General features: G+C 39.6%; 1 protein-coding gene across 1 annotated transcript; it reads left to right on the top strand.

Annotated features, from left to right (window-relative positions):
- The first annotated feature begins 307 nt into the window (after positions 1 to 307).
- On the top strand, positions 308 to 15,026 carry ggctb (gamma-glutamylcyclotransferase b). The gene is made up of 4 exons (XM_038710275.1): positions 308 to 493; positions 580 to 725; positions 851 to 983; positions 12,718 to 15,026. Exons 1-4 carry the CDS (start codon positions 383 to 385, stop codon positions 12,880 to 12,882), a joined length of 555 nt encoding a protein of 184 aa, XP_038566203.1. The 5' UTR covers positions 308 to 382; the 3' UTR covers positions 12,883 to 15,026.
- Positions 15,027 to 15,908: the final 882 nt, after the last annotated feature.

The raw sequence follows: 15,908 nt of genomic DNA, 5'->3' as shown, positions 1-15,908 counted from the left end.
CTAATGCTAATACATAACACTAAACTCCGGTGAGAAGACTAATGTAAACATAAGTAAATGAGTAAGTTTGTGTGTCTGTGTGTGTGTGTGTGTCCGCATTACAATCTATGTGTATGGCTTAGTGCTGTTGGCTTAATTCATGAGTCAAACCATGTATTGTGAGTGTGAATAGGGCTCAGTGGCAGCGCAGGGGATTAGCATGAGAATGGTGTGTGAGTGCTGGAAGGCCAGTGCTTCGTTTCTGTCACTCTGCAACTCATGCTCTATCAACTCAGCCCTCTACTCCTCAAAACAGCTGTGGCTCGGCTTGGCTCCCCACCTCAGTCATTGTTGCCTGCTCATAATCTTCCTCATCTCTCTCCTGGCAGGAACTGGAGACAGCATGGAGAATAACCACACCTTCCTGTACTTTGCATATGGCAGCAACCTGCTGAAGGAGCGACTCCAGCTCAAAAACCCCTCTGCAACAGTACATTGTGTGGCAATGCTCAAAGTACGGTCTGTTATTAGGTGCACCAACATTCTGTCTCATATTATCTGTGCACATGTACTATGTAACTGTTTTTTTTTCTTTTTCAGGACTATAAATTGGTGTTTGGGAACCATAAAGGCCTTGCCAGTGTCAGGTGGCATGGAGGTGTGGCCACCATAGAGCACAGCCCTGGGGACGAGGTATGGGGTGTGGTGTGGAGGATGAACATGTCTGATCTGGAGTCTCTAGACAGGTAAAATGGTTTTTCTTTACCAATGTCTTTAATGGCTTCTCATGGAATTCCTTCAATGTATTCCTGAAAAAATGACATGTACCATGTTTGTGTTTTTATGTGCATGCATATGTGTACACTCTCAGTCAAGAGAATGTGATATTAGGTGCGTACAGTCCTGTGGAGTTATCAGTCAAGACAAAAGGCCAGGAGCTTAACTGTCGGACCTACATAATGAACAGCTGCGTGTATGCCCCACCATCACCACAATACCTACAGGTAAGGCTGCTTTCACTACATCCTTGATTTTAGACTCAAAGCACTTAAATTTAATTCTTGAGGAGTGATTCCAGTTACAAATGTCAAACTAATTCTTCAACTCTTAGAAATTAATTGTAAAGTAAAGTAAGTCTATAGGTTTTACAGGATATGTTATTCTCCATTTTTATTGTCAACAAATCCCATAAACAATGTATGTCTCACTCTCTTGATACTTTATTTTGTGTAAATGCTCTGTAATTGTATAGCACCTTTCTGTCACTGTAGCATTGAGCCTAAGTGCTCAAACAGAAACTAACAAATTCACACACTTTATTAGACTGGTGGAACAACCACCAGTATCTTGCCGAAAGACACCTTAAGATGTAGCGTGGAGGAACCGGGGATTGAACCACCAATCTTTCGATTAACGGGCAACCCGCGCTTACTGCTGTAACTGGTTGAGATGGAGAGCTTATCTATTTAAGATACAGTTGGCTGACCTTTGTTAAGAAAAACAAAGTTCTGCTATACAAATCTGTTATAATTTTTAGGACTTTTCTCTAATCATTGCTTTTTTTGTGAAATAATGGATCATTTTACCTCTTGGGCCTCAATCTAAGACAACAAACTTAGTTGTAGTTTAGAGGGGAAATATCTCAGAGGTGGAACTCATAGACTGAAACATGGTTTGAACTGAAACAAGGTTTCCCCCCCAAACTTCCTCAACACTACTGTATCTCTGAACTTACTCTTCAACCAAATCACACACATTTGGGTTATTTTTTGTGATATCCTTCTGATAATTAATTATAAGAATATATTTTCACTTCCATTCACTGAGGCTCTGAGACAGTGTGGAGCCCCCCAGGGGAGGCCTGCCTTCAGCTTTGAAAATGTCTGCAGTAGAGTAAAAAGTATACAAGTAATATATTTTCAAGGGAGGATTAATCCACATTTGGTGCTCACATGATTGATCCAAAATAAAATAAAATGTGTGTGTTAATGGCAGAGATGGGGACTCAAGTCACACACAATCAGACTTGACTCCTTAGAAGACTTAAGACTTGACTCAATATTTGGGACTCTATTTTATTTTTAATATGTAGTTTGCCGAATTAACATTAAGAAAATGTCTCACGAGCTGAATATAACTCTCCCTTATCATCATGCCTAACATTACGCATCCGGTGTGCAGCACATAGGTAATGCATAACACCATGGCGAGCACACCTGCTGCTGCAGTGCCATTTGTTGTAACCATTGGCTCTAACTGTGCATTCAGACCAAATGCGAATTTAATCCATGCAACGCTTCCCTCGGGAGGGTTTTAGCGCTGGACATCCCTGTGTTCACACACAACGCGATAGCATTTTGCTGTGATTAAATAGCAATAAACGGATCAAACTGATGCCAAAATAACTACAATATGATACAGATTTGTTAAACATATGAATTCATGCTTTGTCAGGTCTGTCAGCAGGACAACAACTTCTAAAATGTTTCTTTTCTGAATGGAGTTTGGATCGATCAGGGCTATGCTGTGCTACCTTGGTCCCAGTAAAGTACAGCGATAGCTGGAATAAAGTTAGAGACACATGTTTTCTGAACTCACGAGGTAGTTCAACCTCCTCACTTTATTTTCTCCCAGCAATGTCCAGTTTTGTCCAGTTTTGATATAAATATGAAGTAGTGCCAAACGACGCTAACAACACTGAAACAGGATGTGCACGGAATCTAGCTGCTGAGAAGCTCCAGTGAAGATAAATCAAAGTTGCAATCCTAAAAACTAAAGTAAAAAGCTAATTTAATAAAAGCAGTTTACTCCGAGCTCCTCCAACGAGCAAGCAGCGTAGTTAATAAGCTGCTAGCATAATCCAGTCCAACTACGGGTGTTTATTTGTCCAAAAGCTGGAGTGCTGCTCCCTGCTCCTCTAACCCAAGTTTAGCAGCTCTCTGTGGGTCAGCAGATTTTCAATCACCCGCTCTGCCTGGCCCTCTCCACACAACGCTCTGAAGCTGTTGGTGATGTACGGACAATCTCAACATTGATAGGCTATTGCGACTCAGTGTCATGCAAATTTCTCGCTTGAGTTGAAAATATTCAACTCACGCGTAGCCTTCGTGTCGGCAGCACTGCCCCCTTCGCGTCGCTTCGCTCCGCCCGACAGGAAATCGCGGCTCTACTCGTCTTTGCATTGACTTTGTATGTAAACTCACCGCCCGAACATCGCTTTGCTTTTCGTCTGAAAGCACCATAACAACTTCACATAAGAACCCAACAAAAGAATCATATAATATAACATCTGTTGTACCAAAATAAAGAATGCTGGATCGACCACATCAAACTTTAACAAGGACATGAAAACGCACCCAGGTAGGTGAATCACCTGGGACCTCATTTATAAACAGTGCGTACGCACAAAACAGGGCTGGAAACAGGCATATGCCACCTTCCACGCAAAGGCTGTGATCTATAAAAAGCCAAACGCTGTGCGCCAGCGTGTGGGTGTGATGCGCTGCTTGTTAAAACATGGTATGGTAAAATATAACACTATTTATTAATTAAATCTTTAAGTGTACTGCTTGTGTCACATGAAGCAAGTCATATTTCTTTTAACTCACCAGCAGCCTCGTTAAGTGAGTGGACTGTTTGTGTAGACTAAATAAATGTGTAAACACAAGTGGAATGCATTTGGTTTCAAATCCAAATTAGTCCCTGGGTTATCCCGTCTTGCATTTCTGTATCCCCCTCCACCTCCGTCACCACTCAGGAGGGATGCACCTTCCCGCAGATCGGTTATAAAGGGGTGGAGCTCCGGGGCCCCCTTTCCTCCGGTGCACAAGCGTTCCGTGTATGTGCGCCTTTTACCCTTTTACCAACGAAATGACAAACTTCAGCTTCACCAAAAGGAACGTCAGTGTCACACTGAGTTTTGTTTTGTAGCGTTTCTGTCGGAACTTGCCGTCCTTATCTTCATGTAGTCAGTACGTTAATGAATGAATGATATTAGTGAGGGCCGTCTCACTGACCATTTATAGGCAACTATGGGCGTTTAAAGGGTCGGACAAGGAGCTCACTCATATACGCAACATTTCAAGTTGATTGTGATTTATAAAGGGAAACTGGAGTAGGATGTGCGTGCGCACTCCTGGAGGGTTAGCAAACATGTTTAGCTCAGCATCAGCTATGTAATGTTAGTTTTCTACTAACTTTGTGGCTAAGGGAGGTTAACTTGATTAGACTGGCATTTGCTGAAGGTTTTTAAATTTAAATTTTTAATTTTAGATGAGTGTTTGCTTGCCACACTTTTTTGCATGCTGGCTTTGCCATGGTTATAAAATAAATGGTCGGGTAATGTAATCATTCACATCCGCTAGCTAATGTTAAACTGAGAGAAAGATCATGTTAATGTCTGCTATAGGCAGGTTACAGGCTTATTAGGTTTCCATTATTATATTATTTTTTAGCCAGTAGCTACTTAGTTTGTACTCAAGCTATATATTCATGTTATAAAATTATGGATGCACATCTCACTAAATAGTAAGCATCACATATTCAGCTAAGTCATTTTATAGTATTTTATATTTGAAAATGTATTAAAGGAAACCTGGAAGATCCTGTTTGAATGGGCCTGATGGAGCTGATAACATTAATATATAGAAAATCTCAATAATTTACAGGGGCTATGCTTAAGTTTGTCAGTAGAGTAGATGTGGGGTCATCCGTCAATACAAGCACAACCAGAGATGTACAGCCAGCAGCAACAAGCAGCTCAGACCCTAATGGAACAGTTGCTGCTCCACCAAATGACCCAGCAGATTGGCCACAGTTTTAACAGACTTCATGAGGACTGAGTTAGTGCGCAGGGGTCTATTCAAACCAGTACTAGATTTTTCTAGAAGTGGTTTCCATTTAGGCTTATTAAAGGGAGAGCATTGTAGTGAGAGCATTGTGGTGTCATGTGTGACTGCGCAGCAGACTGGTGTAGGTATCAGATGTGCTCGGCTGGTCAGATCTGCTCGGGGTCCTGCGTCTGCCAGTAACATCACACTATGGCAGCGCGCCTCGGACAAACTACATTGTGCACAATTTACATATTTATCAGATCTGCTTTGGGTTTCTATTGATAAATATATCTGCTTTTATTAGGGCCCGAGCATGAAACGTGTGAGGTCGCTATTGAAACTGACGGGATTTTCTTTCTTTCTTTCTTTCTTTCATCTGCAAAGTAACCTCAATTTTGGGGGCCTAAACATACTTGAAAACTCACCAATCTATGCAAATTAGTCTTTTATGGGTTTTGCTCATGGGCGTAGCAAAATGGCTTTCTAGCGCCCCATACAGAGCAGCCCCCGAACAAAGTTTCACCGACGTGTACAAAATTTCTCTGGTACGTCATGTCCAGAAGTACAAAAAAGCCTTTTGGAGCCATTGCCTAAACCCAACAGGAAGTCGGCTATTTTGGATTTAATGGTCATTTTTAGATGATTTACACACTCCATACTTTAACAAACTCCTCCTAGAGAATCAATCTGACCGACTTCAGATTTTCGCTGTCTAGTCGAATCTCACAGATTATTAAAAGTTGTACAAATGATGAGTTTTCGTGAAACGGCATGCCCATGGCGTAGCATCCAAAATCCATGATTTGCCATGAAAGAGGAAGTTGTTGTAACTTCAGTGTACATGTTCTCATCTGCACGAAACTTGACATACTTGATAACAGTCATGCCCTGAACACATCTACATGGCAATATTCAGTTATAGTCATAGCACCAAGTGCTATGTAGCGCCACAAAGGGGACACACAAAGTGATGATTAACACCTTTGTGCAGCGTACGAAGCATGTAGGAAATTCATAGCCGCGCCAGCAGAGCTCCAGAATATGTAACGCGGCTGCCTCACACCTCGCCGCGCTACATGTGCGAGGGCCCGCCCATTGCTGCTTGCAGCTTTAATTTCACATTTGCATTAAGGTAACAATGTACAGACACACTTTAGCTTAATTTGATCGGCAGCTAACATTAGCGTCGTAACGTTAATTAACCAATCATGGCCTTTCTGCTTTCAGGGCTTTTACAGCTGAAGGTCAGGCTGTAGGCTCTAAGTTCTCCATAGTTGATCCGAGGACCCGCAAACTATGTCCGTAAACACTCCAACATACAACCAATCACAATCTGCCATGTCATCAAACACCAACAGCCAATCACATTATGTGATGTTACCAGGAGCACCCCAAGCAGATCAGACCACCCGACCACATCTGGTACCTACACCAGCTCTGTTTTTGCAGCCAGTTTGTGACCGAGCGGAAAGATAGTGTGAAACAAGTGTTTCACTTAGTTTTGGTTTCTACCTCCTAGTCTAATTCTTACATAGCCAAAGTCCCAAACAAACTTTAGTAGGTTTATATTGGATGACTTTTAGTTTTACTTGAGTGTGGTATCTGTACTTTTACTTACACTGCAGACTTGAGACTTGACTTTGACTCTAGCTCAGAGACTTGTGAGCAACTCTGCTGCATGCTAACAGGTAAGCTATGATGAATTAGACTCAGAGGTGGATTAACGCTGTTGTAAGGAATGAAAACGTGTCCTCATTGAAGGGGTAATATGTAGTTTTCAGCAGGCACTAGCGGTGCAGTGCAGGTTGAACTAATCCATGCTCCTTACAGGATATTTTTACATTTACTGCATTTAGCCGACGTGCTACATCTCCGTTAGCTCACCTTCTGCTTTTCAATAACTAACTACTATCTGTGTATCTTTCACTGGAGGCTCAGCAGTGTGTGCTAACTTACAAGTATTGGGTGAAACGGTTAGTGAGCTGGACTGAATATTACAAATGAGACTGTTGCTACACTTTCTAACAGTAAAGCTGATGATACACGCAGCAACTTTTAGAGCAATCGTGCAGGGCAATGTTGCCGTAAATGGTAATGAGTAAAGATTACCGCCGTAATCCCCTTCCCCCACCACTCCGCCACCCGCCCCGCACCACCCCTATTCGTTCAAAACATAGTCGGACTTGCCACTAGCAACATTGCCCAGCAACATTGCTCAAAAAGTTGCCCTGTGTATCATCAGCTTTAGACCGCAGTAAATAACTTTACTGTAACGTTAGTGGATGGTTTTTCCTCAAGCGGGAAGCTTCCGGTCAGCAAACTGATGAACGCCAAGTCCCTTAAACCTGCATTCTATTGAATGGCCAGCAGGAGGCGACTCCTCTGGTTGCAAAAAAGAAGTCTGGCTCCATTAGAAATAATGGTAAAATTACGCTACCTGATTTATTACCTCACTAAACACTTTCCTAATGAGTTTATGGTCTCAATCGATAGTTTCAAGTCTTCTTCAATACAACATGATGTTAATTTTGTAAATTATGGTCCCATTTAGAGGAAAATAAACCAGAAAGCAGGGTATGCTTCAGGGTGGGATTATCTATAATTGACAAGTTGTTACCTTGGCGACCTGTCAATCAGGCTAGAGTGACTAGTACCCACGGTACTGTGTAAATTTAACCATGAAAAAGCTTATTAGCCCCCTTGACGCCTGAATTTTTTCCAAAAAAAAAAGAAAAAAAAGATGTGTTTTCATTTGCTTTCAAGCTGATGATAAATTAAGTGAAGATTATTAATTTGTCTATAGAACATAGAAAAGATATAAATTCAGGTATGATGCTAATTAGAGACAACAGGCATAAATGAGAAACCAGGGCTTGCAAAAGGTTCCTAGGTATGTATCGAATATGTACCAACAGGCATTTGGGGAATCCATGCGCTATCTTGGCTTGCAGTCTGCAAGGAAGAGGTGTGATGCGAATTCACGACAATCGGCGTCAAGGGGTTAAGAGTTGGCTGTTCACTTTCTCTGGTGAGTACATTTAGTTTTTCGACTGTTGTTCAGTAGACAAAATTGTCAGCCTTGGTAAAAGGACTGTTAACATAAATTACAGATGCACCTAGCTAAGCAAGCTAGCTAGCTCCACACACGGCCGTTAGCTCCACCGTCTTGTCCAAATATGGTCACGTCCAGTGCCACTGGTTGCAAAAAATCAACATGACAGCGCCCTATCACTCAAACTCGAGGATTCAGAACGGCAGTCCACAAACCAACGGGTGACGTCATGATGTCTATGTCCACTTTTTATATACACTCTATGGTTTTCCTCTGTGTTGTTGTTGCCGTTTGGTTGCAGTAGCCTATTGTATATTATGTGGGTCAGGCAGGTAGGCTAGTAAACAAATCGCTCCACATTTGTTTTTTACCGTTACATCCTTTCTTCGGGCTAAATCATCACTTTGACAAAATACCGGTGGTACACATGATAGTAACATGGAAAGCTTTACAACTTTGCACCGGATAACGATAGCAACTGCTCAACGTTAGCTGGTGAGGTAACGTGACTCTCTCTGTAACAGCCTTCTGATGTTGACTGTTTTCACTTGACATCATCTGAATCTCGTTTTGTCTTATGGGCTTCAGCATATAAAACTTTATTGTTGTTTTGTATCCTTACATGGAGTTTATGTTGAAGTCTGTGTTGTGCTGGGAGCCACTTGTTTTGTGGTGTTAAAACATTAACATTAGAACCTGACTGATCCTGTAGGTGTGCCAGGTGATTTTAATAGGAAGTTATTCTGCTGTGCCTTGTACGTAAATGTGCACAGCATCTCTCTTAAAGGGGCTATATGTAGTTTTTCAATGAAATCACTTAATGATACAAGTAGTTTTTGCCAACAGGTTTCTTTGTATGTATTTCCTTAAACTTTTAGTTTGTGTGACTCTAGTGTATAACTGTGTTTTAGTTTAATTTTGGTATGAATTACCGTAAATAAGCACTATTAAAAAAATAAAAATAATCTGGACCTCACTAATTTCTTAACCTTAGTTACAGCCCTGGTTGTATTGTCTGTGAAGATTTTCAATCATCCAGGTCATAGTTATCCAAGGAATGTTAAAATCAATGGCAAGTGGACTTGTCCAAGATGATCGATACCACTGGTTCTGTTGGGCTTCTGTAAATAACATCATAGAGTATGGTCTAGACCTGCTCTTTTATGAAAAGCGCTGTGAGATTACTGTTAAATAAAACTGAAATGAATTGAATTGAATTGAATTGGTTCGTTAGTGCTTCTGGATGTTGTAACGACAGTCGCTATGGTCATTAGAGCCACCTGAGGCAAAGTCTGAACGACCATCATTGGCATCCTCACCTTTGGCCTCAGGTTGTATTGCATATTGACAGTAGTTTCTATAATTCCATTTAAATATTATATGAGGAGTGGCTAAATAACATAAACGCCTTCCAGTACAATACAGTCCAAACAGCACGGCAAGCAAAATCCTTCTAAATGATCATGAACAACACTTTTCGAAAACATTTTTAACAAACATTAGAACTTCCGAGAAGGGATGATTTATTGCAGGACAATTAGACTGGATAAGTTTCAGCTAGGTGTACCTAATAAACTTTCATTTTCTATAATTAACGGAGTGGCACAGTCAGTGTTTGTTGAATGGCTGGCATTATCATCAAGATGGGTTTGAATCATAAGTGTAAAAAAGCAACTGTGTACAACTTTAAGAACAAGGGCAACTTTCAGTCCCAGAAGGCATTGCAAGAAGCAACATCAAGTTAATTTTGTTATCTGATTCAAGTGCTGGTGGGTGGTAATGACTGAGTATTATCTGATTCACTGGATACATTATGCAGTTATTGTGGATCATGTTTAAATGAGTTCAGTAACCATGCAGCAGTGTTTTGTGTCTGATTGTAAGGATGAAGCACTCCTACACCAGAATATATATGGCACTAATTTCACACTCTGACTGGCATCCTACAGTAATGTATCAGGATTGTTGATATCATTATTTAACAGTTACATGATACATGTTAGTGTATAACTTAAGACATATCTGCTGATATTCTTTTTTTAAAACATCATCAAAAAATCACGTCTTAAATTTAGTGGGTAACTAGGCGACCTTGTTTCTTAAAAATGTAACAGTAACTACAGTTTAAGAGAACCATAATGCTACCTTTGTTATGTTTTTTTTATCAACAAAATCAAGAAATGTTTTCATCATTATTCATGTTTTTATATTATGAAGCTTGGTTGATCACGCAGACAAAAGAATACAATCATGATTCAGGTCAGGGGCATCATCACCTATTTACTCCAACCCATTTCTCTTTGTGAAGCATCTGGAATAGGGATCAGTGTGCTTACACCCTTCGTCACCTGACTATGTGATCAACTGGTCAAAATACTCAGGACACACATCCTCTGCTATGCTATATTTTACAGATCTGCCAGCTTGTTGGCTACAATACCAGATTGTTCTTTTGCACATGTTAGAGCTCCAAACATGCACAAGAGAAAAGCAGTATGCATTGAAGGACAGCTTGGCTTTGCGGTTGGAGCTTTGTCTTCTATAGTGTGTATTCAAGAATCCACTATATTGTTCCCTGCCAGCATAGAGAAATTACAAATTCAGTGTGATCTTTGTAGCCTGACATAGTGTAGCTCACATGGCTATTACACAAAACAAAAAAGTCAGGGGCGTAGCACAAAATTCTGGGCCCTATATTCAAGCAGTCCGTGTGGACCCCCTTCCAGTCTTGGTCCCTTTCTCTCATGCATTTTTAAAAAACTGTTGACAAATAATTGAGTTACATTAAACTGTGGTGGTGAGTAGAGTAGTCACTAATGAACCATTCTTACCGCATTTAAACAAGTAATAACAAGGGCATCACTTTGTGTTGAAAAGAGGTGGGGACATAAGGGCTCAGATTAGGGGCGTAATGATACAGTTGGGTCATGAGACGTGACGATGCACGATAACAAGACAAGAAGGTTTTTCACACTATTTTGAAAAAATAAATGCTGAAATACATGAGCGCGGCGTCTGAGTGTCCTTCCCTCTGAAAATTGGAGCATTAAACACTTAAATTCCTGCATTCTGGACACATTTTCTGCTCCAATTTATGGTGAAATTATTTTTTTTAAATAGAGGAAAACAAAACAAAAATCAGTTGGCTGTTAATAATTCATAAATATAAAAATATAATGGATTATAATGCAGTAATCAGCAGCTTGTTTTTTCGGCTTAAGTTATTTTTTTTAGGACAATGCACATTTGTTTCATCTATAAGCTATTTTTCAGAGCATTTTTAACAAATGGTTCCAGAAGTGATGGGGACATAATTATGGCAGTTTTTATTTGACTTTAATATTTGTTACCCAAAGAAGACAATCCACAAATGTGTACTATGATGCACAAGTATTATTACTATCCACAAATATGTATTTTTACATTTGTGTTGTGTAAAATCATATCCACAACAATGCAGGGTGATTTGAAAATGCGCAAAATGTGCACAAATTTTAATTTCACATACAAAGCGTTATTAACAGTTTTTGCACATTTGCCGATCACTTCCTGTCAATTTGTGGGTCAAGTTACATTTGTAAATTTGGAATTTTGTCCAATCTGTCCCACTGAGAACTGTAAAAAGAAATCTGTAAATTTGAGAGTTTACTAGTTGACAGGATATCCACTAAAGCCTCAATTCCACCAAAAGTACCCGGAACTTTTTTGTCCCCGGATATCTTTTCAAGGAACTAAAAGGTTCCTTCAGCCCACTGTTGTGTGTGTTTCCACCACGGTCTAAAGACCTGCAAAAATTAGGCAAATTAAGCAGCTGACGTAGGCTGTAGGCTTATACGCAAATTATACAAAATTTATAAATAAACATCAGATTTGATTAGAATATAATGAAAAAATGGAGGCAATGCTTGACCATTATAAAATAGCTTTTTTGTGTGGGAGTATAATGAAGAGACACATGTTAAAGTTTATTGCAAATATAATAAACTGGATAAAGCCATCAAGTCCAGCACAAGGAAAGAAACACAAACGTCAATTTGTCAGTTTGGAAGGTCATTAAATCATTTCCAGCCGACAAGAGCTGTAGATCAGCTGCAGCAATCACATATGTTACGGCCTGAGCGTCGGAGGAACATGATTTTTAACGAGCTTTATTACCTGCTTTAATCAGCAGGTCTGCTTGTTTTGGAGAGGAGGAGACTAACTCCTTGAAAACTTGATGAAAACTTAAAATAACAACTCCGGACCCAGTATTTAGCGTAACTCCATCAGCTGTTAGCTGTAAACACACCGCTGCACTTTGGCTGCTGTTTCCGAGCAATAAATTTAATGCCGACGTACAATCTTGTGTGTGCTATTTGACTGTTGATTGTGATTTATTGGTTTGCAAACAATGGTGGAAAAGAGAGGAGCAGTCGTAGAAAAACAGCTGACATGCTCGATCTGAAGCCAGTAGCCTCTACTTGACCATTCAGAAATTCACCACAAGGCAAGCCCCTCCCCCCCAAAGTACCGGTAAAATAAAGACCGTAAATTTAGACCCTGGTCCCTGCAGTGGAAACGCAGTGAGTTCCTCTTAAGGTTCCCTTCCCAGGTATAGTTCCTCTGGTGGAACCGCGGCTTAACATCGTCCTCATCTGTAGGAGACAACCAGGAGTTTTTATAATGTTTTACTTTATTATCCGTGACCGCGGCAACCGGCCGGTCAGCTGCAGCAAACGCATCAGACTGGGCCAAAGCAATGCTTTCAACATTGAGGGGGGATACGAGCAGCCTGTCCCAACTTGAACTGATCCTTGTTTTTGCTGAAATCTGTAGTGTAAGTACAGTCAATATATTCAGCTTCAACTGCTGCAGGTGATTGTGATGGGAGCAGAGCAGAATGGCTTGCCAAAGGACTACCAGGAGAAGCTGAGATCAATCCAGACCAACATGTATGAGGGTCCTCTACCCATGATGGCTGAACTGCAGCGAGCCAGAAGAAGAGCCAAAGAGAGGGCCAACCACCGTTCTGATGCTTGATAACCCAGCAGAATCCAGGTCCACTTTTTATTGTAGGAAAGTCCTTGTAACACAGTATTAAATCCAATATGGTAGCTAAATAAGTTAACCTTAGCTAACTGTTTCATGGCTAACTTAGAATACAGCACTGATGGGTCTGTGGTCTAAATGGAATTACCTGTACAGATGAAAATGAACAGTTGCATTTTGACGTTGACTGAATACATATCACCAAAAGGAATAATGAAACAGGTTATTTTCACAATTGTGCCTTTATGTTTTTTATGATTGTGATACAGTATGCAATGCTTATTTCTTGCTCGTTACACCACTTTGTGTCATCTACAACTAAATATTACTTGAAGGGCCATATTTGAACATTTGTGCCCATTAACTACAAGTAGGACACATTAGCCCACATCACCCAATATGGAAAGGTACTGCAGTTACAGTATAAGTGCAGAATACTTTGTTACTTGTGCTTCACAGTACCAATCTACCTAAAATAGATACCCTATGCATAAAATAATACCAGGCATAATGTTACTACCTAAATGAAACGAGTGAGTCACAGCAATGAAAATCAATTCAATTCAATTTTATTTATATAGCGCCAAATCACAACAACAGTTATCTCACAGCGCTTTTCATAAAAGAGAAGCTGCTCTATGATGTTAGACCATACTCTATGATGTTAACATCATACTCTATGATGTTAGACCATACTCTATGATGTTAACATCATACTCTATGATGTTAAACATCACGACGACGAGACAAGATGAGATAGGGAGAATCAATCAGAGAGTATCAAGCCAAACGTCACAATTTGTCGGGCAGTGTTCTGCGTGGTGCACGTCGGCCTGTCAGACTTGTGACAGCATGCCGAGGCAGTTTAATGACTTAATAAAACTAATTTTCTTATTGATTACTCTGGATTTCATATGCTGCGTATTTGTTAAGAAATATTGAAACAATGTAAATGAAGCACATGCCTACAATATGGTATGATTTGTCTTTTAAGGTTGAGGTAGGCTATACAGTCACATCAGCATTAATTTACTAAGAGATATGAGAGAGATATAGACTATTTAATACACATTTAATTATCAAAATAAAATACGTGAAGAGTATAAACAACTATGTGTTATGCTTAACCAATCTATAGAATTGCATCATTCAATACTATAGAATTAACAATAGGCTGAATAGAAACTGAAAAAATAAATACATAAATATATTTACTGACCAATCATAAAATTGGTGTTGAATTAAATTGAGACATGTTTGTAGATAGATTATTTATGAGTGATTTCATTGTTTGGATAGTACTACTGCAAACAATGCCAAATATTTCAGCCAAAATCTGTGTTCATACCACCCTTTACAATTACTCAAGCTCATTAGCAATTTCTCAGCAAGAACAGGAGCTCTGTGGAGCTCATTAGGAGTGAGCTTTTTCTGTTCCTAGTTTTACTGTAGCAGTTTAAAACAGCTACTCAGTGCTGCACGAGTACTGTACTTCTGACCAGAAAACATTTATAAAAGGAAGTAGTCCTAACATGCTCCAGTACTGCACACAAGGCCTTCTGGTCCACTGATGTTCATGGAAAATCCTTTGGCAAAGTTTTTCCAATCGAGTCATATCAAAGCATTTGTTTTAGCCTATTTATAGTTCATAAGTTATGGACGTGTTGATTTAATAAGTTAATAAAGTTCACAGTTCAAATCCTATTTTTTTGTGGTTCACTGTCACATTGTTGGCCTATGTTTATTATTGTTGTAGCTGTGTATTCAGCTCTGACAATATGACCACTAGTCTGTTGTTGTGATAGAGAGAGACTCTGAGTAGTCTTCTGGTTTATTAGAAGTAAGAAGAGAAGTGACATTTGGACAGGTGGCAGGAATGCACCATTTCGTTGTGTGCCAACTGCCAATAAAATTCCATAAACAAGAAGACGACATTTGGACAACTGAAGGAGCACACGTGTTATTTAGCACGAGAGCCGACAGCCAGACGGAGTCGGGACTGACAGCTGACGGCAGAAATCATGGATTTTCTGGATTTTCCCAGATGGAAGGCTATAACTATACGTTATTCTACTTTACGTTACTTTGTTATGTGGACAGAAATCCTAACCTTCGTGAGACAAACAGCTGATGAATATTATTGGTAATGAAATGGTACCAGCAGGGAAGCTCAGATCAGCAGCTAAACTTCACATTTTACTGGCCTGGTGGAAAACATGTATTTCTTTTTACTGCTAATGGTGATATATAACAAGACTGTGTGCCTATCAAGTGACCAATAATAAATACTTTCTGAATTTGCATTAAAACACTTTATTGATATTGCTTCCCACTGTGCACACAAATGTGTAATTTTTACTTTCACATGTTAAATGCCCATTAAAAATGTTGCACTGTTTTACCACAAGCTGAAATTATGGCTGTCAGTACTACTTTGTGTTTCTGTTGTATTTCAAAAAATTCAAAAGGCATTTTGGTAAGATTTGTAGATTGCTTATCTAATTAAGCAAAGCGAGAGGAGCCTTGATTCTCACCAGCCAATACTTCATGTATTATGTTGTATTATGTGGTTTATAATGGACTGTGGTGCAGAAACAGTGAGGCTCACATTGTCCTGTCATCTGTCAGTGGTCATACTGGATGCACTAGATGTGATAGTGTTTGAGAATTTCTTCATTTACTTTGGTGTATTGGTCTTGATGAACCAACCCTCCCAAAACGTAAATGAATGTATTGCAGGAGTATGAGACATCATGTAGCACTTCATTTCTTCATGTGGCTGTCTGTAGTCAGTTGTTTATTAATGAAAAAGTAACAATAATATTCAAAAAACATTTGGTTTTACATAATAATTAATATACACATTATATATATAATAAACATTAATATATCTAAAAGAAACCTCATTTCTTGATTGGTAATCTCTTTTATCTCATAGATGACATCTTTTTAGTGCTCAGAATTTTCAAGGGGACCCCCAGACACCTATTTATATATTTCAGCATTGAATATTTCAT

Source organism: Micropterus salmoides, unplaced genomic scaffold (genome assembly GCF_014851395.1).
Source record: "Micropterus salmoides isolate LMB-PRFRI ecotype aquatic unplaced genomic scaffold, ASM1485139v1 Ms_hic_scaffold_11, whole genome shotgun sequence".
NCBI classification, from domain to species: Eukaryota; Metazoa; Chordata; class Actinopteri; order Centrarchiformes; family Centrarchidae; genus Micropterus; species Micropterus salmoides.
This window is presented reverse-complemented; position numbering and strand designations above follow the sequence as displayed.

Bases quoted from the DNA above. Each gene is read 5' to 3' on its own strand.
- ggctb (XM_038710275.1), top strand. From the start codon at position 383: ATGGAGAATAACCACACCTTCCTGTACTTTGCATATGGCAGCAACCTG. The intron at 726-850 runs GTAAAATGGTTT...GTACACTCTCAG, and splicing joins GATCTGGAGTCTCTAGACAG to TCAAGAGAATGTGATATTAG. The intron at 984-12,717 runs GTAAGGCTGCTT...CAACTGCTGCAG, and splicing joins CATCACCACAATACCTACAG to GTGATTGTGATGGGAGCAGA.